At 41.3% G+C, this 22,945-nt stretch overlaps 1 protein-coding gene across 4 annotated transcripts in view; it reads left to right on the top strand.

Annotated features, from left to right (window-relative positions):
* RASGRF2 (Ras protein specific guanine nucleotide releasing factor 2) overlaps nt 1-22,945 on the top strand; it is a 164,076-nt gene that overhangs the window by 89,215 nt on the left and 51,916 nt on the right. For all 4 annotated transcript variants that reach the window (XM_069962840.1, XM_069962841.1, XM_069962839.1 and 1 more), the window contains exons 6-9: nt 4,848-4,927; nt 11,404-11,597; nt 15,297-15,406; nt 20,969-21,087. In XM_069962840.1, the coding sequence (XP_069818941.1) occupies nt 4,848-4,927; nt 11,404-11,597; nt 15,297-15,406; nt 20,969-21,087 (503 nt within the window). The remainder of the gene's footprint in view (nt 1-4,847; nt 4,928-11,403; nt 11,598-15,296; nt 15,407-20,968; nt 21,088-22,945) is intronic.

Here is a 22,945-nt window from a genome sequence, read left to right as displayed (position 1 = left end):
CATCATGGTGCAAAAAATGACACCTTACACAGCCCCATAGACCAAAGGATAAAAGTGCTGTAAACCTGGGAATAGTGTGATTTTAAGGAACATATATTTGTTAACAATGGTTTGAATTTTTTACAAGCCATCAGATACAATAAAAGTTATACATGTTATATATCGTTGTAATCGTAACGACTTGAGGAACATATATAACAAGTCAGTTTTACCATAGGGTTAACGGCGTAAATGCAAAACTCCCCGAAATCAAAGCAAATTCCTTTTTTTTTTCAATTTGACAGCGCAAATGTTTTTTTTCCAGTTTTGCAGCATATGTTATGGAAAAATAATGCCTGTCATTACAAAGTACAATTTGTTTCGCAAAAATAAGGGCTCATGTGGGTCTCTAGGTCAAAAAATGCAGTGCCCAGTATTTAGTGAGGGTCTGTAAAAGCTATTTTACCACAGAGACACAGTTGCAACTACATGAGTCATAAGATGTCCTGTTCTGGAAATGTTATAACCCTTTACAAGTGTACACATCTTATTTTTTTTATCTAATTTCTCCACTCAGCAATTATATCCAGCCTTTAGATCAGTGCTTCTCAAACTTTTTCTACTGGAGCCTCACCCAACAGTCCAAGGCAAACAGCAAAAGGACTGTGCGGATCATAGTTACTTTTGTGAAAACTAGCTCCCTAGCTGGGCCTCACCAACAACTAGGGGGCGCCTCACTGGTGAGGCCCACCTCAGAGTTTGAGAAGCACTGCTGTAGAGTACTGTTCCCTACAGTTAAGGTGGCATGCACACGTTTGTAATATACAGTCTGCCAACAAACTGTATATCATGGACTGCACTTTTGAACTCTGATGGAACGGCATTATAATTTATTATGATTTTGGGAGCTCTAAAACAGCTAAAGTTCCGTGGTGCTGAACTTCTATGGCTGTGTCAATACAGGAGCACGAAGCTTTAACTGTTTCCGAACCATTGAAATCATAATAAATTATGATGCTGAGAGTTCAATAGTGCAGTCTGTGGTCATGGACATGTGCATGCCGCCTTAAGACATCCATTGCAGACACACTGCCTAGCTCCTTATTCATCCATCTCCTCATACCATCTTATAGGCATTCTAAAAAACCAAGGACCTGTGTTCCGGCATATAAGAAGACAAGGCATATAAGACGACCCCTAACTTTTCCAGCTAAAATATACCCCTCTTCCAACACACCCAAATTAATAAAGAGACATCAGACAACAGCGAGATCTGAGAGGCAGCAAAGGAGGTACAGTAATACCGGTAGGATACAAGGGTGGACCAGAAGGGTGATAGAGGTGTGTTTTTCTGGGCACAGCGCCACTCTACTGTATCTCTTTTTTTTCCATACCCCGGACGCTTGCAGCTTGCTCTACCCTTCATACGGTCACAGCATATGGTGTGAATGCAGGGACCGCAAATTCTCCACTTCGGTTTCAAAGTTTTTCAGCACTCGCCCTATAAGATGACACCCGGCGTATAAGATGACCCCTGACTTTTAAGAAGATTTTCCTGGGTTAAAAAATAGTCTTATACGCTGGGAAATACTGTATTTCCCTCATATAGGAAGCCTGATAAAGCTGCTTTATGTTATCTCTATGCTAATAGCTGATTATTCGTTGTAAGCCCAAGTAGATGTTTCCCTTGCTTTAGATGTCAGGACCTGTGTATTGCTACCTATTCGGCCTCTGACCAAATATCAGATGTGCTTGTTTACTGTAGTACCAGTAGATCTGGAAATTAGAAAGACAATTATAAAGGTTACGTTCCCATTCCCTGAGAGCTAATATCCGGCCCTGTTGACAGTGTTCAGTTCTATAATATGTCAGTATGTTCCATATCATTGATTTTCTCATCAGATGTTCTAACTCTTCTGCCCAATGTCGGGTTTGCTATTCGGGATTTGTTGTAGAATTTCCTTGTGGTGTTGATGAGACATTTGCTGTAGCCTCATGACCGCTATTGATTATCCCCCTGATGTAGAACAGCCAATGCTACTAAAGTGATAAACAGAGGGAAAGACATCACTAGCAAAGAGCAAGTGTCTAGAAGCTCCGAGCTCTGAGACGGCATCATTAATCCCATGTACGGCTGCTAACAATCGGCTACTTGTTTGTAATTATATAGCCTTGTGCTTCTAGAAGAGGCAAACATCATAATAGCTGTGGGGGTTGGAATGGAAGAATATTGATCAGTGAAACTAAAGAACATTTTTGTAAATCGGTTTATTTAACAAGCCAATCAGTAGGGGTTTGTCCGCTTGTATCCCCACCTATCAAGAGAATAGAGGGGAGATGTTCCCCCGGAATGAACACTGTCCATGAACAAGAAGTGTATTCTTCGCAGTCTGACACAGTGCTCTCTGCTGCCACCCCTGTTCGTGACAGGAACTGTCCAGAGGAGGAAAGGTTTTCTTTGGGGATTTGCTACTGCTCTGGACAGTTCCTGTTATGGGCAGAGGTGGCAGCAGAGAGCACTGTGTTAGATTGGAAAGAATACACCCCTTCCTGCAGGACATACAGCAGCTGATTAAGTACTGGAAATGTGTTTTTTATAACTTTTTGAAATCAGTTGATTTAAAACCTTTTTCCCCCTGCGGAATACCCCTTTAAGGTATCTTCACACGTACCGGATCCAAAGTGGATTTCACGCTGCGATTTTGAAGCAAAATCCGCATTGGACCCTGGTAGTGTGAAGTTGAATGGGTCACATACTTGCAGCAGAATTTTCATTCCGCTGCCAGTATGTGACCCCGCCCCTTTAACCCCCGCCGCCTGCAGCCCCCGGCCCAGAGCATACATTACCTGCTCTGCGTCGTGGCTGTGTGTGAGGCTCCCGACTCCCCTCGCTCCCCATTAGCCAATCAGAGCACAGCAGCACTGACTGGCTGATGGGGACCAATGGGAGTCGGGAGCCTCACAGACAACTGCGGCGCCAAGCAGGTAATGTATACTCCGGGCTGGGGTTAAATGGGCCGGGTTACATATACGGAGTGGAATGAAAATTCCGCTGCAGATATGTAACCCCATAGACCTTCACACCAGGATTTTGCTAAAAACTTGCAGCGTTAAATCTGCTGCGAATCCGGTATGTGTGAACCCTTAAAGCGACTCTATTCACAATCTGACCCCCCCCAAACTGCTTGTACCGTCAGATAGCTACTTTTATTTCAAGATCTGTCCTGGGGTCAATTCGGCAGGTAATGCAGTTATTGTCCTAAAAAACAACTTTTAAACTTGCGGCCCGTTCCAAACGGGAGTATCTGTGCCCTAACTTTGCACCACCCCTCTGTCCCTTCTCCTCACCCTCTTCATTATTAGAAATGCTCCAGGCAGATTGCCTCCTATTCCCCACCTATGTCAGCCGAGCACATGGGCTGGATCATTAAGCAGCTGTGCAGTGTTCAGCATGGAGAAAATGTTCCAGTGGCATTCCTTATGATGAAGAGGGTGGGGAGGAGGGACGGAGGGGTGGTGCAAATTTAGGGCACAGATACTCCCGTTTGGCACGGGCTGCAAGTTTAAACGTCGTTTTTTAGGTCAATAACTGCATCACCTGCCGAACGGACATCAGGACAGATCTTGGATTAAAAGCAGCTATCCGAAGGTACAAGTGGTTTGGGGGGGGGGGTCAGATTGTGGGTACAGAGTCGCTTATTTCACATAAGTCTAATGTGAGTGCATTTCTAACATCTAATATGTCAGTAGGGCTGTATTACCAGCTGCTGCTGCCCTAGGCACTGAGCCTGAAGACGCCCCATCTTCACTCACCAATTAGCATCATGATTTTCTTGGGCGTATCGCCTATAGCGTATTGCTAAAAATCCTGGTAATCAATGATTAGAGCAATCTGCATATTGTCATAAGGAATTCTCATCACAGGACTGGTAGGTAATAGCTCCAGCTACTGTAACTGGATGACACCAGCATACCAGACCAATACCACCATAACCCCCCGCCCCCACCCCGCCACCTTCGAAAAGACACCAGATTTACTAAAAGGGATGTGAGAGACAAAAAAAAAGTTGTTTTCTTCCCCCTGCTCCCTTCTGCTGCCCCCCTGCAAGGTGCTGCCCTAGGCACCGGACTACGGGTGCCTAGTGGTAAATACGGCCCTGGTTGTCAGTTCCAGATTGGCCAGGCAAGGACAGGCCACTGTAATATGGGTGCATACGTTTGCAAGTAGTACAGTGTAAAAGCAAAAGGTCGAATTTTAGTGGAACTCTGGGGCCTCACACTATATCATAAGTGAACAGTCAAAGTCAAAATGTTATATAAAGCATTGTCCTTGATTTAATGGGAAGGAGTTATAGTTTGTTTTTCTGCTCTCTTACAAATAAACCCTAGCACAATGAAACATCAGAGCACTGTGTATACATTTTATAAACTTTTTTTTTTTATTGTTTTCAGGATGGAAAAAATACATAATTCTGGTGTGAACGGGTCTTTAATCTGCATTGTCTGTAATGCACTGCTATACATTGGCATGTGCTCTGTAGGCAGGAATCATTGTTAATCTCCCAATCATATAATAAAAGTCACCAGCTGTGCCTTATTTATTGCGTGGGGGCTGATTAATCCTGACCTTTCCAGCTGATGACCCGGAATTTCAGTTCCCGTCTTCATTTTTTATTGATGAATTATTTACAGGTTTTATCGCTCATTATTTCTTCGTGAGAATTCCAGGACTATTTATCCATCTAATAACAAGAAACAGGAAATTAATGGAAATACTAGACTGCTGTTTACCGGTAGCATTTGATGTAATGGCTGTAGATGTATATAGAAATTGTGTCATATATATTCCTTTCTTTTGTCTCCCGCAGTGAAACCATCATGTTTCTCCATGAAATCTTTCACCAGGGACTGAAAGCAAGGATTACTAATTGGCCTACTTTAATTTTAGGTACGTGGATCTGTCTTGTAATCCTGTTAATAATATATGAATGAGAGCCGCCAAGTTGAATGGCTACTGTGTAGATATCTGGGACATGTGTATGGTTTCTTAAGATTCTCGCTTGGTCTTGAGGCATGTCTTGGATCGCTGTGATTGCCTTACTTTTATCACTAAATTATATATTACCAATTCTTCCCTTAATGACCAATCTGTTGCTGAAGATGACGAGTTTAAGGAAATTAATTCCTCGAGTAGCAGTTTGATGCTTTCTGATGAGACTCCATCCCATTTCCCCAAGACACTTGCAACTATTAATTGTATAATTGCAGCTCTCTTGTTTTCCTAAGGCGAAGCTATTTTTCCGACTTCACGTTCTTCAGTGGTGCATAGCATTTGTTCTAAATAGAAATAGCGGTTATTATATGTAAAGTCTTTCCAGCGATTTCTTTCGTATATCTGGAGACTACCAATATAGCTACCATTACCATTGGCTGCCAAGAGTTTACCCTACCCTTACCTAAGGTCCTCTTCTTCCCTTTGGCTTTTCGGAAGGTGGGTGCATGTCACAAGCATTGTATTTGAGCAAAACCATGCAGGCATGCGATGCCCAATAGTCACCTGATGTTGCAGCATCATTGGACAGCTATTGGACATTGCATGTTTTTGCCTGCATGCGATGCTTGCGACATTTCCCCGTCTCCCTCTTGAAGGTAAGGTTCAGCTCCATTCACTTCAGTGGGATGAAAACTACCATGTTTTTCTGCTCACACAACCTCTTTAAGTATTGCTAGCAGTAAATAAGTGGCTATGTATACAGTCCAATCAGGCTAGACTGCTATGGAGGACTCCCACAAATTTTGTCAAACTACAGAGTAGTGTGCTGAAGTAGACTTTACTCATAGTTACATTGCTGTACGACACCCAGAGGAGCACATGCAGGAATAAAACATTTGTGTCAGCACTAAACCTGACTTAATGTTGAGATCAGCAAAGGTGTTAAGAAAAGTCAGATATATGTCAGTTTTTCTGTATATGTTCATTAGCAGGTCTGATGCACTGGAGGTTGGCCCAGTGCACCGATATCTCCTCCCATCGGTGTCACACCTCATTACCATTCATGAATGGTGCCACAGCAATAGGAGGAGATGGTGCACTGGAGGTGCTGGCCCGTCTCTAGTGCACCAGACTTGACAATTTGCATACACCGGAAAAGGTAATGTCTTGGGAACAGATCTCTGAAAGATCGGCACAGTTTGAATCAGCATAGTGGTGAATGTAAAAACCTTGATTCAGCATTGATGCTGATAAATTTGCTTTTAGCCCTTAAAGAGATAAGTGCAACCAGAGAGTCCTGGAAAACTTGTACATCTCTTGGCTACCCAATTATGCCTTTCTGGACTAGGAACCATCGCTTAAAGTAGAGTTCTCCTCTCAGCATGAACCGAAGACAAACTTCGTAAACTTCACACGTGGCGGTGATCACCTTTTACATGGCCTTGATCTGTCCTGAAGCGAAGGTGGTAACTGGAACATGATGTTGGGTAGTGCTGCAACGTGCAAGTTTTTAGTTACTTTTTTAGTTACTTGCTTTAGCAGGTTCCAGGGAATTGGAACAAACCCAAGGCTTAATTTGAGGCCTAGCAAGCTGATGGAGACCTGAATTTGTATTCTCGCTCCCTTGGTCAGGCCAGAACTAACTAAGGAGTTACTCCCCTATGGGGAAAGATGGTTAGACAGCCTTGCAGGAATTGGTTTTTACTTGGAAAGAACATACTTTTCAATAAAGCAGCATTAGTGTCATGTGACTGTACATACAAGTGACTTGTAACATCCAGACACAGTTCAATATACTAAGCGTAACTAAGCTGGGATATCTGAACATTCACCGCTGTGCACAGTTATGAATGACTATTCATAACTAGAGATGAGCGAACCGGGTTCGGGTTCGAGACGATCCGAACCCGAACGTTCGGTATTTGATTAGCGGGGGCTGCTGAACTTGGATAAAGCTCTAAGGTTGTCTGGAAAAAATGGATACAGCCAATGACTATATCCATGTTTTCCACATAGCCTTAGGGCTTTATCCAGCAGCCACCACTAATCAAATGCCGAAAGTTTGTGTTCGGATGATCTCGAGCATGTTCGAGGTTCGCTCATCTCTATTCATAACACTGGATTGTGTTGCTGTGCCCAGGTACATTACACTGTAAAACCAAAGCCTTTATGCATTGTTTAGGCTGTGTTCACATCTGCATCTGATGCACTGTTTTATTGAAAATTCTGTTAATCTCTGCCAATTGGAGCCAAAAGGTCCATTGCACGATGGACACCAATGGAGCCCAATGGACTCTCTTGAGTTTGTGGCTGGTGTACATTATTTTACTAGATTTTATCTGGACAAAAAATAGTGTTTGCTAATTGTTTTTGTCCAGTAATTTGAATGGATTCTGCAACCGAGAGAATGGAGCTCCATATATATATATATATATTTATATATATATATATATATATATATATATATATATATATATATATATATATATACACACACACACACAGTATATATATATATGAACCTGTGTGTACTGAGACTTTTTGTAGTGCTACTGATTTTGGATGGCTGCAGTACATGAGCTTGCTTACAGCATGAAGTATTTCTTTATACCTTTAGCACTACAGAAAGCATAGCCCTAGCCTTAATGCAGTGGTGTGGTGTCACATGCAGGACAGCAGGTGCTTACCTATATGGAGCTCATTTCCATTTACAATTACAACAAGTACTACTTTTATGCAAATCCCTCCTGGATGCAAATCCTCATTATTGTTCTCAGTGAAGTATCGATTTCCACATGTTTTGTCTACTTCATTAATAAGATCTGTTGCTTCCATGACATAAAGATTTCTGGAATACAAATCCCTTAAGTGTGCGTTCTACTTAATACTATGCTTTCATCTCTAAGGTGTGATTCTCTTACAGGAGATTCCTATTCATGGTCTGATTTACTCATTTGTTAGACTGCAGGATTTATTCCTTCTATGTACATGATGCTTTGTGTTGTGCATGTCCGACCTCAGAACAAAGGGACAGAGACCACTCTGACTTTTCCCCTGCACATCACAGCTCCTGTCCTGTTTTTTTCTTTTTACAAATCCCTTACAATTCTGCAGAAAATCTCAGCACTGATTTTGAAGCTTGCGGTGAATTTTTTAATCCATGGCATACCCAGAATCTTGAGGATTTATATTGGATTCTACCATGGTTTCCACCAGTTGACACAAGGAAGGTGAAAATGAGATAGCATCAAAGTGGGTTTACAGGGGTTGTCCAGCAACTTAAAAATGGCTCAGAATGGTGTAAAAAAAAATAATAAAAAAAAATAAAAATAGAAGTTATAATATCTTGATGATCCCTCCACCCCCCGTTTTACCTCTTCCTAATTTATAATTGTCTCTGTACCCCTGCTCCAACTTGACATGGACAGGTAGCCTCTGGTACTAGTCACTGGCAGAAACAGTAGTATCCAGTTTCTGTGTTAAGGGATACCAGGAAGTAAAAATGATTGCAGAACCTGGGAAGCATTTGACTAAAAAGAGGAGAGGAGGATCAATAGAAAAAGCTGGGTTCTTACTATGTAAGACAGAGGCCGCTCTGCGACACGGCTGTGTCATAGAATGGCTGCTGTCTGTGAAGTTAAGCCTGGCTGGTACTGCAGTAGTGGTTGGATGAACTTCACTTCTTTTGACTTGGAATGCAGGCACATTCAGGTGTGCCTGCATTCTAATTAACCATTGTACACAATGTAAAGTGCAGACAGAGCCGCACTTTACATTGTCTGCAATGTCTATTTCATGTGGCCGCTATTCAAAGATTAGCAGCTGCACAAAATTGACACGTCAGTTTTTTTGTGCGGCCACATGGAATCCTGGCCATAGTGTATACACTCCGAATAGGATTACATAGAGTTCAATGCGATTGGCCGCTCTGAGTAAATAACCTTGTTTAATAAAAGTCACGTTGTGTGAATGTGGCCTGAGTATAACACCATTCTGAAACGTTTAAAAAAAATCCTTACAACTCATTAAAGGCAATGGCTGCAGCAAACTTACCTCCACATGGGAATATGGATTTAAAGGGAACTTGTCATCACTTTCATGCTGCCAAAATCTCAAGCTGTTGGGGTGGTCCTGAGCAGCTTCTACCTTCCTCACCGGCCTTGATTGATAGATCTCATCCTGTGTGGATGTAAATAGAGACCTAATTCTCAAGACCGATGGGGAAGGCCCTGAGGACTTGTGGTTGGGGCAGCATAAAAGGTATGACCAGTTACCTGTAATCTGCAATGGAGTGGTCACAGCAGTGGGTCCCTGGGGAAAATACTCCTGTTTTTTAACAGTTTACTTATTCCTAAAAGTGCTGGCAGTGGTGCCCCTGCTGATCCTGTGTCCCCCTCCAGAAGTGTTGTGGTGATGTCACATATGTCCAACGTATGACCACTGAGGCAAGTCATTGGCTGCAGCATGTCATGAACAATGTACACCATATTATCGCAGCAGTGGACAACGGAACAGTTTGCGGTACTGGGACAGCACAAATAAGAACTGTATCATCAAGCAGATATTAGGAAGTAATTGTAAGCATTGTTAGGTGGTGTCAAGTCCTTTACCCAACCAGTTCTTAGTGCAGCTGCATGTGGCATCTATCTGCTCCTTAGGGTGACAGTTCACATATGAAAGCAGCAAACAGCCCCTACCTCCCTACACTGGCACAGTTATCTCTGCATTTGAAATGCGTAGGAAAAAAATAGCAGCCACACTCCCATATTACTTATCAGTACTATCATGTTCTGTCGGAATAGGCGGAATTCTTTAATAACAAATGTTAGATACATGAAACAATAAATTGCATTTAACTGCAAGGCGAAGGGAGATAAAATGGGTTTAGTGTTCTGTTGGTAATACGGAAACCTACATTTATCTCTCTGTCTGGTTCCACATTTATCTATTTAGAATCTATGTTACAGTGCATTTGGAAAGTCTTTAAAGTACTTTTTTCACATTTTATTCTGCAACTTTGTGCTAAAATAAAAACATTACCATAAGTTTTTCCCCCATCAGTCATTTACTGTATTTATTTCAAATTCTAAACCAACAGCGACCACACAGCAGATGATACAAAGTGCACATCCGCAAATGATGGAAAAAATGGATTTTGACCTTTATTACAAATAAACAAGGACTAAGAACGTAGTAAACTGCTTGTAAGGAAGCTATGGCCAAATAGTTTGCTGCTTCTAAGGAAGCTATAACTTCACATAACGAAACGTGTTGCTTTTTGCTTACACCTTCACATTGTGTCACATTTATAGGTATCATATAAATCATGTTTGTTTTGGGATCAGTCTGTTATTTCTTTGCCTTTATTGGCCTTATTATAGCTACAAATGGGTTTTCTGCCGCAAAATCTCGGCCGCTCACCCACCTCCACAGATCTTTCACATCAGCAACCTCCCTACCCGACAAGCTCACCCCCCAACACCAACCCCCCACCCCCACCCCCTTTGGCACAAGCACAAGGGAACAGCAGTAAGCATGGGTGGCGTGACGGTGGGGATAGAGATGAGCGGCTCCCGAGCAGGGCCACAGCCGCTGTATTTATTTAAGGTGATCACCAACTAGCAGGCCACTACACTTAATAATTAGTACTAGTAATTAAACCTTGGTAAGAAAAGTGACCAAGTACCCAATGATCACTCAGGCTGAGCCCTAAAGATCCTGTGTGCAGATAGGAGAAGCTTCTAGAAGGTCACCATCACTGCAGCACTCCAATCTGGGCTTTATGAGTGGCCAGAAAGAAGCCTCTCCTCAGTAAGGCTGGGTTCATAATGTGTTTTTGCAATCTGTTTTTTTCATTAGTTTTTTGAGAAAAACGGATTGCAAAAACGGATGGGGTTGTGTGCATCCGTTTTGATCCGTTTTTCCATTGACTTCCATTATAAAAAAACCGGATCAAAACGGATCCATTTTTTTTTTTGACGGACACAAAAACGTTGCTGACACTATTTCTTTTTTTTTCGTTAAAAGTTAGGTTTGAGGGAAAGCTGAATGGAGCAAAGTACTGAGATGTTGTTATTAGGAAACCAACAGCAGGTTGGAAGAAACTGACTTTGTAGTTGGAGTAGTGGCCGAGCATGTGTGCTTGGGAGACAGCTGACCTCTATTCTGCCTGTGGGTAGAGAAAACATTTAGTATTGGGATAACACCTTTAAACCCATAGGTGGACTGTAACAGGTGCAAATATGCGTGTAATACACTTGTATGTAATCGGTATAAGCCATATTCTTTACAGAGAATCGATTCCCACCTCTTCTCGCGTTTATTTTCAAGGTAATGCCATGTTTGTTTCTATTCATGTTATGGTAAGCAGTTTTTCAGCTGGTACACATACGTAAACCATTACTCAGATCATTCTTCTTTCTTTCATCCAGCTGATTTGTTTGATATTCTGCTGCCTATGCTGAACATCTACCAAGAATTTGTACGGAATCATCAGTACAGTCTGCAAGTGCTGGCAAACTGTAAGCAAAACCGCGACTTTGACAAACTCCTCAAGCAATACGAAGCCAATCCAGCATGCGAGGGGAGGATGCTGGAGACCTTCCTGACATATCCAATGTTTCAGGTAATGTCAGTGACATAGCTGATTCAGTGAATGGGATGTAGAACACCAGCCTATATTGCTGCTACAAATCCATGCATTTCTTCACACACTCTCACGTTTTATAGCTTTAATTCATTCTCAAGCAATATTTTTCATGTGACTGCTATTAATGATAGAGATATTAGCGTATTCCTGATGCCATTTTGCAGCTGGAGGTCCTTCAGAACGGATATTAAGCCACATGTGCATTGTTTGGTTAAGCAATTTGTCATGCTGAACAGATAAATAGCCCACAGACAAACAATGGCGATTGACCATGGATAATTATTGGTTGATCCGCGGACAAAAAAGCCCATGTTTCCATGGTTGTAGCAGCTATAAGGTCCATTGTGTGAAACAATACAGAATTTCTCTAATCCATGGATACACAGATATGGAAGTATTCCATAATTAACTGCCTTGCTGCTTGGATGAGCAAATATCAATTCCGAGCATTACTCCCTTGCTTTGATGCTAATGCGATTCCGGGTATTGGTAATTCACAAGTGTGATGTACTATAGAACAATGCCGCACAGATATCCATGCAATATCTACAGGTGACTCCGGAAACAGAATGGAATGACTGGAATTTGCTTATACATGTTAGTTTGTTTTTGTTTTTTTATTGCTTTAACAGGGGGACAGTACATAAAATGCTTGCTTTATGTGCCATGAGTTTGTGCAGGAACACATGGAGTCTTTATGATTACATATTATGTAGGCATTTTGTGTGTGACCACATGATGTCTCCGCTTAGTGCTGTGTTCTCCTTTATAAGCAATACTACTTGAGGGGAATTTTGAAATAATCTTTTTTTTTTTTTTCTTCTTACAAGTTCAATATAAATACATGATTCTGGGTTAAATCTCAGGCATATAGAAGTACAGTTTGCTTCCAAAGATTTATGTTATTTTGCGCTATTACACACTTGTAGAAAACAGATCTGTTGCGCAGCCATATTCTTCAGTGTTGAAATTAGCAGCACCAGGAAAGAGGATATGTGGAATTATGGAAATAGACATGATAATAATGGAAATGGATATGATGATAATATGGAAATGATAGAAAGGGTGAAACAATGTATTCAAAACGTTGTGATTTATTCGGTATAGAGTATGGGCGCCACACACAGAAATACGCTCACACCCCTTAGCATGCTATCAGTGAGGATATTGAAGGTTGTCTGATGAATGTTCCGCCATGCTGGGCATGCAAATCATCAAGATCCATTGCTGGCAGCTCTCTTTGCAGTTGCTGCCCAATGATGTCCCATATGTGCTCAATGGGAAACAGATCTGAAGATGCTGCAGATCATAGTAGTGTTCAGGCTACGCAGGCAGATCGCAGTAGCATGCGACCTGGTGCTGTCATACTGGAATACTGTTTCTCGGACACTTTGGAGAAATACAAATATGCAAAAAGAGTGAGTGAAGCCTCAGTTAAGAGTCCCTAGCCAGATATCCCTCCGGGTAGGGAAGGACCTTGTCAAGGGATGGCTCCTGAAAGGAGACCTCCAAAACCACCATATTCAGTGGCCCTTTCAGTCAATATCCAACTCAATTTACGAGTCTAAGAATATGACAAGGGATATATCAAAGCCAGGTATCCATCCATGGACAGCTGTTCAGTGTGTGATAGGATTCTGGCTAGGCGGGACCAATGCCTAGTAGACCACCGTTGGCCGTACCATTGGCTCCTCAACCAAATCAAGGTCACATCGAGTAGTTAGTATATATTTTTCCACCCTCACCAAAATCCTGGGAGTAGGACCTGCGATTCATTTATCAAAGAACAACCAGGAATTAAAGAATAATTGGTTATGGGCAGCTTCAATCCCTTCATCTGACTGTCTGGCATTTAATGGCAATGTTCCTAGGGAGAAACAACTGACTAACCTTACATAATCTTCACAGGCTTTGATCTACTATGTTGGATTGGCCACTCAAGATCATTAAGTACATAAATAATTTACAAAAGAATTCCCTGCCATGTTTACTAATGGCGGTATATCTATGTATTGATTTTTATGTATATAAGGAAAGCAATCGGTAAACATTCTACATACATTTACAGAAAACAGATCAGTACGGTTACCATGTGTTGTGAATTCTGTTCAAATTTTGCACTGTACATCTGTTATATTTTATTGGCTCTTCTCAAGAAACAGCTTGATCTTGAGAAATAAAGTGAAATTTTATGTGAAATAGATAAGAATTAACTAGAAAATAAATAAATTTAATACCAAAAATGTTAATATTGGTGTGCATAAATCGCCTTAAAGGAATACTTCAGAGGGAAAAAAAAGACCTTTCAGACCAACTGTTGCCAGAAAGTTATACATATTTGTGAATTACTTCTATTTAAAAAAAAAAAAAGTCTTCCAGTACTTAGCTTCTACATGTCCTGCAGGAAGTGGTGTCTTCTTTTCAGTATGACACGGTGCTTTCTGCTGCCACCTCTGTCCACTTTAAGAACTGTTCAGAGCAGTAACAAATCCTCATTAGAAACAACTTCTGTTGTAAACAGTTCTTGTCATGGACAGAGGTGTCAGACTATAAAGAATACATTACTATCTGCAGGATATACAGCAGCTGATACATACTGGAAGACTTAGGTGGTAGGGAAAGCTAATCGTATGCTGGACTGTATAGCTAAAGGTTTAACCAGTAGGAAGAGTGAGATTGGGAACCTGCTGTATAGAGTTCTAGTGAGACCACATCTGGAATACTGTGTCCAGTTCTAAAGACCTCACCTACAAAAAGATATTGATAAAAAATGCTACAAAAATGGGGGAGGGTGTAAAAATAAGACAGTGTTTTATATAAATTTTTGCTCCCAAAGATGTGCTAGGTCTTATATTCAGTGGATGTGTTATATTTCCATAAAGAAGAATCCACATCACATGCTTTGCAGGGAATGAGCGTACGGTATGGCGGCTTCCAGCCACCAGGGGGAGCTCACCACAGCACACTAGTACAGCACAGCAGGCACCGCGTAAGGTATAACGGGATAACAGCAGACTGTGTGCAGCTTTACATCTGTGGGAAGAGGACAACAGGGATGGCAGCAGACAATGGGCCTCTTTATGCCTTGCCTGTATATTTACAAGTGACGGCAGCAGAATGAAACATCAGGGTTGTATCCAGCCTTTCCCAGCATCGTGGGAGGAGTGGCCGCAAGCGGAGCAGTGCTGAAATGAAGCACTTCGTTTAGTTGAGCCATTCGCTTGTCTCTAGTCTGAAGGAAATAAGGGAAAGGGGGGGATTTGAAACCTTTTATATATGTAAAAAGGATTAAATAAGGTTCAGGAGAGAAGTGTTTTTAATTTAAAAAAAAAACTGAATTCAAGAACAAGAGGACTCAGTGAGAGGTGAGTTGGGGGAAAGATCCAAAGCAATGTGAGAAAATATTATTTTACTGAAAGAGTAGTAGGTGCTTGAAACAAACTTTGAGCAGATGTGGTTGGTAAATATACAATAAGTTAATGTAAACCTGCCTGGGATAAACATATATCTATCTTGTATCATGTATGTTTCTGTATATCTTTCTGACACCCGTTAATTACAAAACACTTTAATGGCTCATATGCTAAAATATAAAATTTTGTATTGGATCATGTTTTATTGTATGGATAATTCCATGATATAGTATTGACTAGAAAGACTTCCTTTTTCTTGTAGATACCTCGGTACATTATAACTCTCCATGAGCTTCTGGCCCATACACCTCATGAACACGTAGAAAGGAAAAGTTTAGAGTTTGCTCAGTCTAAGCTGGAGGAGCTTTCAAGGTAAGGCAACAGTGCTATCAGCAAGTCATATTGGTTTATAGAATTAGCAAATTTGTTGGAAGATTTTCTAAGACCCTAAACTGTTAAAGTGTACCTGTCGTCACAGAAAAACTTTTGGCATGTCAGAGAGACATGTTAAAATTTTTGATCGGTGTGGTTCTGAGTTTTCAGACCCTGACCAATTGTGAAAGAGAGAATGTGCCCCATAGATTATCATTATGAGACTGTCTTATCACATGACAGAGACTGGAGAGTACCGAGCTGAGAATAGAAAGTGGGCATCTCCTGGCTCGTTCTCAAAACTGGTCAGGATCCGAACACTGAGACCCGGACCAATCCAAATTTTTTATGTAACAACAGTGACACTGTGGCAAAGACAACCTTAACTGTCCTTATACCTTAACCAATCTACTTAATTGAGGGCCTCTGCTGTAGGACATAAGATAGGACATAGGATAGCAGCAGTTTTAATGAATAGGTACAGGAGATGGCTGTACGTAGAAAACTGATATATGCATGTGAACTTGGCCATCACATCCACTGGTCATGCAATATATGTGGCCACCCCATTAGAATGGAACCTGTACTGGTAGCAATGAGTGCCCTGGAATGGGTTTTGAATGAATGAGAATATTTAATATTAAAGAGGTTGTCCAGGAAAAGTAGCCACAGGATAGGGGAAAAGTAGGAGGTTGCTGTGGGGTGTGACCTCTGTACCCCTCCGCCAATCTCTGTATGGGGCCCCGCCAGCTCTGTTATAAATAGTGCCGGGGCTCTATGGAGTGATGGAAAGAGCGGAGTATGCCGGAAGTGTGCTGTACTCGTCTCTTTCCGCTGGCTCCATATTAATGAATACAGCCACGGGTTGCTTGCCATACCTGCTGATCTAATCGTAACAGAGCTGGCTGCATCGATATGGAGATCGGCGGGGGGTACAGAGGTCAGACCCCTACAACCTCCTACTATTTCCCTATCCTGTGGCAAAAGTCAAGGGGAAAAGTCATTTTTTTCTGGACAATCTCTTTAATTTACTTTATTTCCAGCATGTTACAGTTAATAGATCTCCATATATATGCTCCCAGACAATGTCTTTAACCCCCTTCCTACCCTGGCCATTAAATGTTTGGTCATATGAGCCTGCCCTGATCATACTTTCTATTGATATCTCTCCTCTGGACTTATTTCCAGTAATATATTTCCTTATGTAGAAACCTTTTTTTACTCTCCCTGTCCCTTACAGTAGGTCAGTCATGTGATGTGTTTTAAAATGAATAGAAAGCAATGTTCTGATCTGGATCAGATTAAAAGATTATTTGCCTGTGTCATTGGCTGCGGCACTGGCTCAAGGATAATTCATTCATCAGGCAAATATAGATAGCATTGCATAATATGCTATCTCAAAGAAAACGCTTAAAGGGACATTAATGTAAAATAGAAACCTCATTTACTATGTAACTTCAAGAACAGCAGTATATTATCCTTAATAAGGGGGCACCCAACACTATTTTAAAAATACACTTGGTTTTATCTAAGGCAGGGACAGGGGACCAGTGGCCATCCAGCTGTTGCAGAACGACAATTCCCATGTGTGGACAGCCAGACATAATGGAATTTGTAGTTTTGCAACAGCTGGAAAGCCTTGATCTACTTGATCTACAGTGATGGGTCCCAGTGCTTGTCTACATTTCTGCCCGAAACAAAAAATCTGCTTCCCTAGGTGTCCTATTCTCTCTGGTTGCTATATATGTTTTTATTAGTTTTTGGAATAGCAGGTTATGACCATTGCAGCCACCATTACAGCCTATCCTTGAACTATTGAATTTGTGATGGACATCTGCTCTTTTGAGTTCCATACTGAACTAGACTGATTGAAATCAACAGACGTGACTGTGGGTATGCTGTGGTATACATAAGCATTCTGTATTCTGTTTCTGACCACAGTTGATTTGAAGTCAAATTTTTTTTCCAGCCTAAATACAGTCATCAGTTTCTGACTTCAATACTGTGAGATCACTATGAGACTAGAGTACCGTAATGAATTATAATGGCAGCTTTCCCTTTTGTTGTGTATTTGTCACACTGAGCCATTACAGCCTATCTTTGATGTAATAAATCCCTTGCTGCACCTTTGTCAGGAATCATTGCAGGCAATACGTCATATAAAATGATTTTACAGTTTCACTAGTAGCCTACTTTCTGTCTATTAAAGTGAATGGGTATCTCGCTTGAGACCTTCTTGCTGGTATCCCAATCCCAAAAACTAGAGATGAGCGGAACTGCAGTGAGTTCTGTTGTGCAAAGTGATGAATGCTCAGCATTTGACTCCTCGTAGCTGGAGAAGATGGGCTGCATCCATCACAAAACAGAACTTTCTGTAGTTTTGCTCATCTCTGCCAAAACACAATGTGAATGGAGCCTTACCTGTGTTAGTTTCTTTTTTTCATCTCATACTATATTCCGATTTATTTGATCAATCTTTATATGATATGAAAGAATAGATAGTTGAGCATTTGGACAGTTTCCAAAACTCGTGTTGCGTTACTTTTAGATCCCACATACGTAGTTTTCACAGCTTATGTGTAACCTTAGTAATTTGGCAGTAAATAGTAGAGCCATCTGCTGGCATTTAGTCTAGGGACACAGTTAACTGCATAAAATGCTGCTAGTCAGTATGAGAACAGTTTTATTTAATATAAGGTATAATATGCCGTGACTTTCTCATTTGGCTGATTTCCTATGCACATTTATATAAAACATATACATATAATATTCCCAACCGATGGAATCTGTTCTTCCACCTTATATATGTATCTGACCTCTTTTTACTACAGCAATACCCCTTAGGCTATGTTCACACATGGTAAAATAATACCAAAATACGGCCATCATTTTGAGAATAAATTAATGTGTGGACAGGTGAAAAAATAAAAAGAACAATATAGAAAAAAAAAGTAAAAAAAAAACAACTTTTTAGCTTTATAGTCCTAGTCATTATAGCGGCAATGTATGATTACACTTTGTAGTTTGCGGTTTTGTATCATTTGATGTTTTGGATAGAATATATAATGTCGCATATTTTATGGCTACCATGCAACTAGTAAAATCCACAGCATGGTCTTTTATGTGCAGGTATTATCTGGGTATTATGCATTTTATTTCACTTGGAAAATTATGACTCAATAAAACTCCCTGTTCATTCCTTCTGTATTTCAATCTCTTTATAGCTTTCCCAATCCATTAACATTGATTGGCATATTGGTGTATCATGGTGGTATTAAGGAAATATGGAGAAAGCTTAGGAGCCAAGCCTGCTCCACACACTGTAAATGCCAGTTCTTAAATACAACTTACACCCTCTTAGCAGCTGGGATCTGAGATAACTTGATCTACCCACCGCACCTCGTTTGCATCATTGTCATGACAACTAAGGGCCTAGTTAAGGCCCCAAGGCCTGCCTTGTTAGTAGTGCCATTCCTGCAAATCATTAGTATTAGTACTGCTGTGTACTGTACAAGAGATCAAGTAGACATAGGGAAGTCCGCTGACGACAGTAATAGATATAGACAGGTGTCAAATTCGTGGTCCTTCAGCTCTTGCTTAACTATAATTCCCATTATGCCTGGACAGCCAAAGCTAAACCTTTGGCTGTCCAGGCATGATGGGAATTGTAGTTTTGATACCAATGCAGTGTAGTATGATAATAATTCATACTACACTGTACAGAGCCTGTCATCACTCTGATCAGTCGCTTTTACCATTTGGGCTCTCAAACTAAATTTATCCAAGACCCCATTGCTGGCTAACCAATGAGCCATCATGGTGCCCAGTACATATGGCCTTTAAATGACAAGTCCGGCAAAACAAAAAATCTGCTGCAAGCACAGGGGTGTGGTTAAATAATGTAAAAATCTTTACTGACCTGTCCCCGTACCCCCGCAGCGTGGCATCACTGATCCTGTTCATGCAAAGTCACAACCCAGCTTAGGAATGCCCGCTCAGCTAGTCAGTTACTGGGACGGAACATCGATGCAGTCACTGACTGAGCAGGCCTTTCATGCCAGGTCGTGACAGAACCAGAACTCGGGAAAAACGGTAGCCCAACAGTGGTCAGTGAGCCTGTGGAGGCACAGGGACAGGTAAGTATACACTCTTTGCCTGCACTGTATTTATTGTTTTTCTCCCTAAGAAATTTGCCGTTTTTTTTTCTCCACTGCCAATATGTTTTTTTTTAAATCAGTAGTTTTTATTCTAGCTATGTCTGGCCCCCCCGCCCACAGATATTCACACCTTAGAGTGCGTTCACGTACAGGACCCGCCGCAGATTTGATGCTGCGTTCAATTATTAAGATCAAATCTTCTGTGGATCTGCACCTTAAAATCCGCTGCGATACCCTCAAAATGAAAAGGTTTGTATAGAACATTGGTGTTACTTACTGTATAGCAAGTGACATTCTACCAGTTGAAATAAATTATAAATATAATAATAAATAAATGGCACCACAGAGGTGTTGAGGTAATGATGGGAGCAAAACTTGGAATCCAATAAATCATTTTCATGCTGAATTTACAGTGTATCCAATATAAAATAATGGCCACTTTTCTGAGCATGGGATATAACTCTGGTCATGAGCTTAAAGCGACTCTGTACGCACAATCTGACCCCCCCCCCAAAAAAAAAAAACTGCTTGTACCTACGGATAGCTGCTTTTAATCCAATATCTGTCCTTGGGGCCGTTTGGCAGGTGATGCAGTTATTGTCCTAAAAAACAACTTTCAAATTTGCATCCCTGTGCGTAGCCTAGATTGTGTATGCATTAGGCTGGCACAACCTCTCTGTCTCTCCTCCCCACCCTCTTCATCATTAGGAATGCTCCATGCAGATTGTTTCATATTTCCCACCTGTGTCAGCCCGGCACATGGGCTGGATTGTTAAGGCACCTGTGCAATGTTCAGACACAAGAAAATGTTTCAGTGGCATTCCTAATGATGAAGAGGGTGGGGAGGAGAGATGGAGGGGGGGTGCAAAATTAGGCCACAGATATTCTAAGCCACGCCCGTTGGTAACAGGGCTGCAGGTTTAAATGTTGTTTTTTAGGACAATAACTGCATCACCTGCCAAACGGACCCCAGGACAGATCTTGGATTAAAAGCAGCTATCCGAAGGTACAAGTGGTTTTGGGGTTCAGATTGTGGGTACAGAGTAACTTTAATACAGAAGTCCAACCAAGTCATTATAGTCTAGACCAGTGGTCTCCAACTTGTGGCTCTTTAGCTGCGGCAGAACTACAATTCCCAGCAGCGTCCCAGAGCTGAATAGCTCCAAGTTGGGAAGGAACTGGTCTAAACATACTATTAAATAATATAACTCCATCTGTCTACAGATGCCACTATGGGGAGTTTAGGATTTTATTGCATATAATATACTACCTAAACTCAGGGGAAAGAGATATCTGGAAGCCAAATGAGCATATTATTCACTTATTTGTATAATTCTTTTTAGTGCTAATCTTCCATATACATAAATTGACAGGCAAATCATTCTCTATATTGTGTGCTATACAGGGTAATGCACGATGAAGTCAGCGACACGGAGAACATCCGAAAAAACCTGTCCATTGAGAGAATGATTGTGGAGGGCTGTGATATATTACTAGATACAAGCCAAACATTTGTACGCCAAGGTAAGTTGTATTATTTTCTGTCTACAGTTAGTCAGTGGATTGTATATAATGCCTAAGAATATATAGGCCTCTGTCACTTTTGCAGGGGCTACTCTTTTAGTTTGGCTGTTGTAGGAGTATTTTGAAGCATTTTTGTGGTCATTTTGGAAAGCACCTTTAGGCTATGTTCGCTGTATTTCAATAATAAACTTTCAGATGTCTTTATGCTTTTTCAATTTTTTTCCAGTCTTTTTCTGCATTTGGGCAATTTGAGGCACACAGCAACTAAGTGAATATAGTTTACTTAAGGCTATGTTCACACATATTCCACAAATTGCACAATTAACACTAATTAAACGCCATGTGTGAACATAACCTAATTGAGTGATAAATCCAATTAAAAAGCAAGAAGTGCAACAAGACATACTTGGCTATAAAGTTTTACACCAGTCCACCTGACGGGAGGCCCTGTGTTGCATAAATAACAAACACCTGGATTTGGAAGTAGTTTGATTTCCAAACAGGGTGGGGGAGGGCTGACGCGGCCGGCATGCATGCGAGCAGAGAGGGGCGGCCGGATGGTAAGTCAGCGGCGGGATAGTTTGAAGCTGAGAGGAGGAGGAGGGGGAGCGGAGGGGGCATGATGAAGCCCTTGTGTGAGCAGCAGCGCGTCCGGTGACAGGGATGTAATGGGCATAGCACAGGTATGAGCAGATGATAGTAGTAGTAGTACTGTGTATGTGTGTCCAGCACCGAGCAGGGAGGGGGGAGGCAATTAGATGCATAGGCAGCTCTTTCCCTCCCTGCTCGGTGCCCTCCAAATGTATTGATTGAATACATTTATGGAATACTTTGGGGAAGACACTTGCTCCCCAAAGTATTCCATAAATGTATTCAATCAAAAACGTACTGTACATTACATTTTTACATACACATCAATTGAATCAATAGTGTCCAGCAGGGGGCGCACTATATATAGAAGTCAATAGAACTCATTGACTTCTCTATATATTGCGCCCCCTGCTGGACACTCCATAGGAAAGAGATTTGTGACGTCATGGTTTTGGACAGAATTCTAACACTCCATGATCTACTAAATTAAGGGAAATAGCAGTATATGTGCATTTCCCATAATTATTGTACATTAGAAATTTGTCTAACTTTCCATAAGTGATAACATAATAAAAAATACTTTTGGCCGGACTTCTCCTTTTAAGACCACGTGTCTGAGCAGTGCACAAGATAGTAATAAACTATCAAATAGAAGGCCCTATTCCACAGCCCAAGGCTGGCTGTAAATGAGCACCAATCTTGGTGATCAGCTCTACTTTGCAAGGCCCATACAGTCTTCTGGCCCTTTCTGACAATCAGCCACGGGCTGTACATCCCCTACTACATGGTGGGAAATGATTATTCTTCAGATATTTATTTTTGTCATAATTGCCCCATCAAACAAAGAACACTGGTTTGCGCCATCATCCGATGATCACAAGCCCCGTTTTGCCCCCGTCAATCACCCTGTGTGGGCCCTAAGATATACATATATGGTTTACTAGACTCCAGACAAGGACAACAGAAACGAAGAGGTCATAGCCAACATAGGATACACTAGATAAATGTTAGACCAATGTTTGAGACACTAGCTAAAAAAGGCATAGAGAAACATTAGGCCAGCCTAGGAGAAAACTAAATGTTTAAAAGCACAAACAGAATTAACCCTTACATTCATAAACTGATATCGTCACACTGAGGGCAGGCCAATCCTTGGGAACAGACCAGCGCCATGCACAGGAACCGGGCGACGGTTCAAAAAAAGGGCCACACCAGCAGCATCCCCACGTCGGCGCCGGTAGGTTAATGTAAAAAAAAAAAAGCAATG

This window comes from Dendropsophus ebraccatus, chromosome 3 (assembly GCF_027789765.1).
Source record: "Dendropsophus ebraccatus isolate aDenEbr1 chromosome 3, aDenEbr1.pat, whole genome shotgun sequence".
NCBI classification, from domain to species: Eukaryota; Metazoa; Chordata; class Amphibia; order Anura; family Hylidae; genus Dendropsophus; species Dendropsophus ebraccatus.
This window is presented reverse-complemented; position numbering and strand designations above follow the sequence as displayed.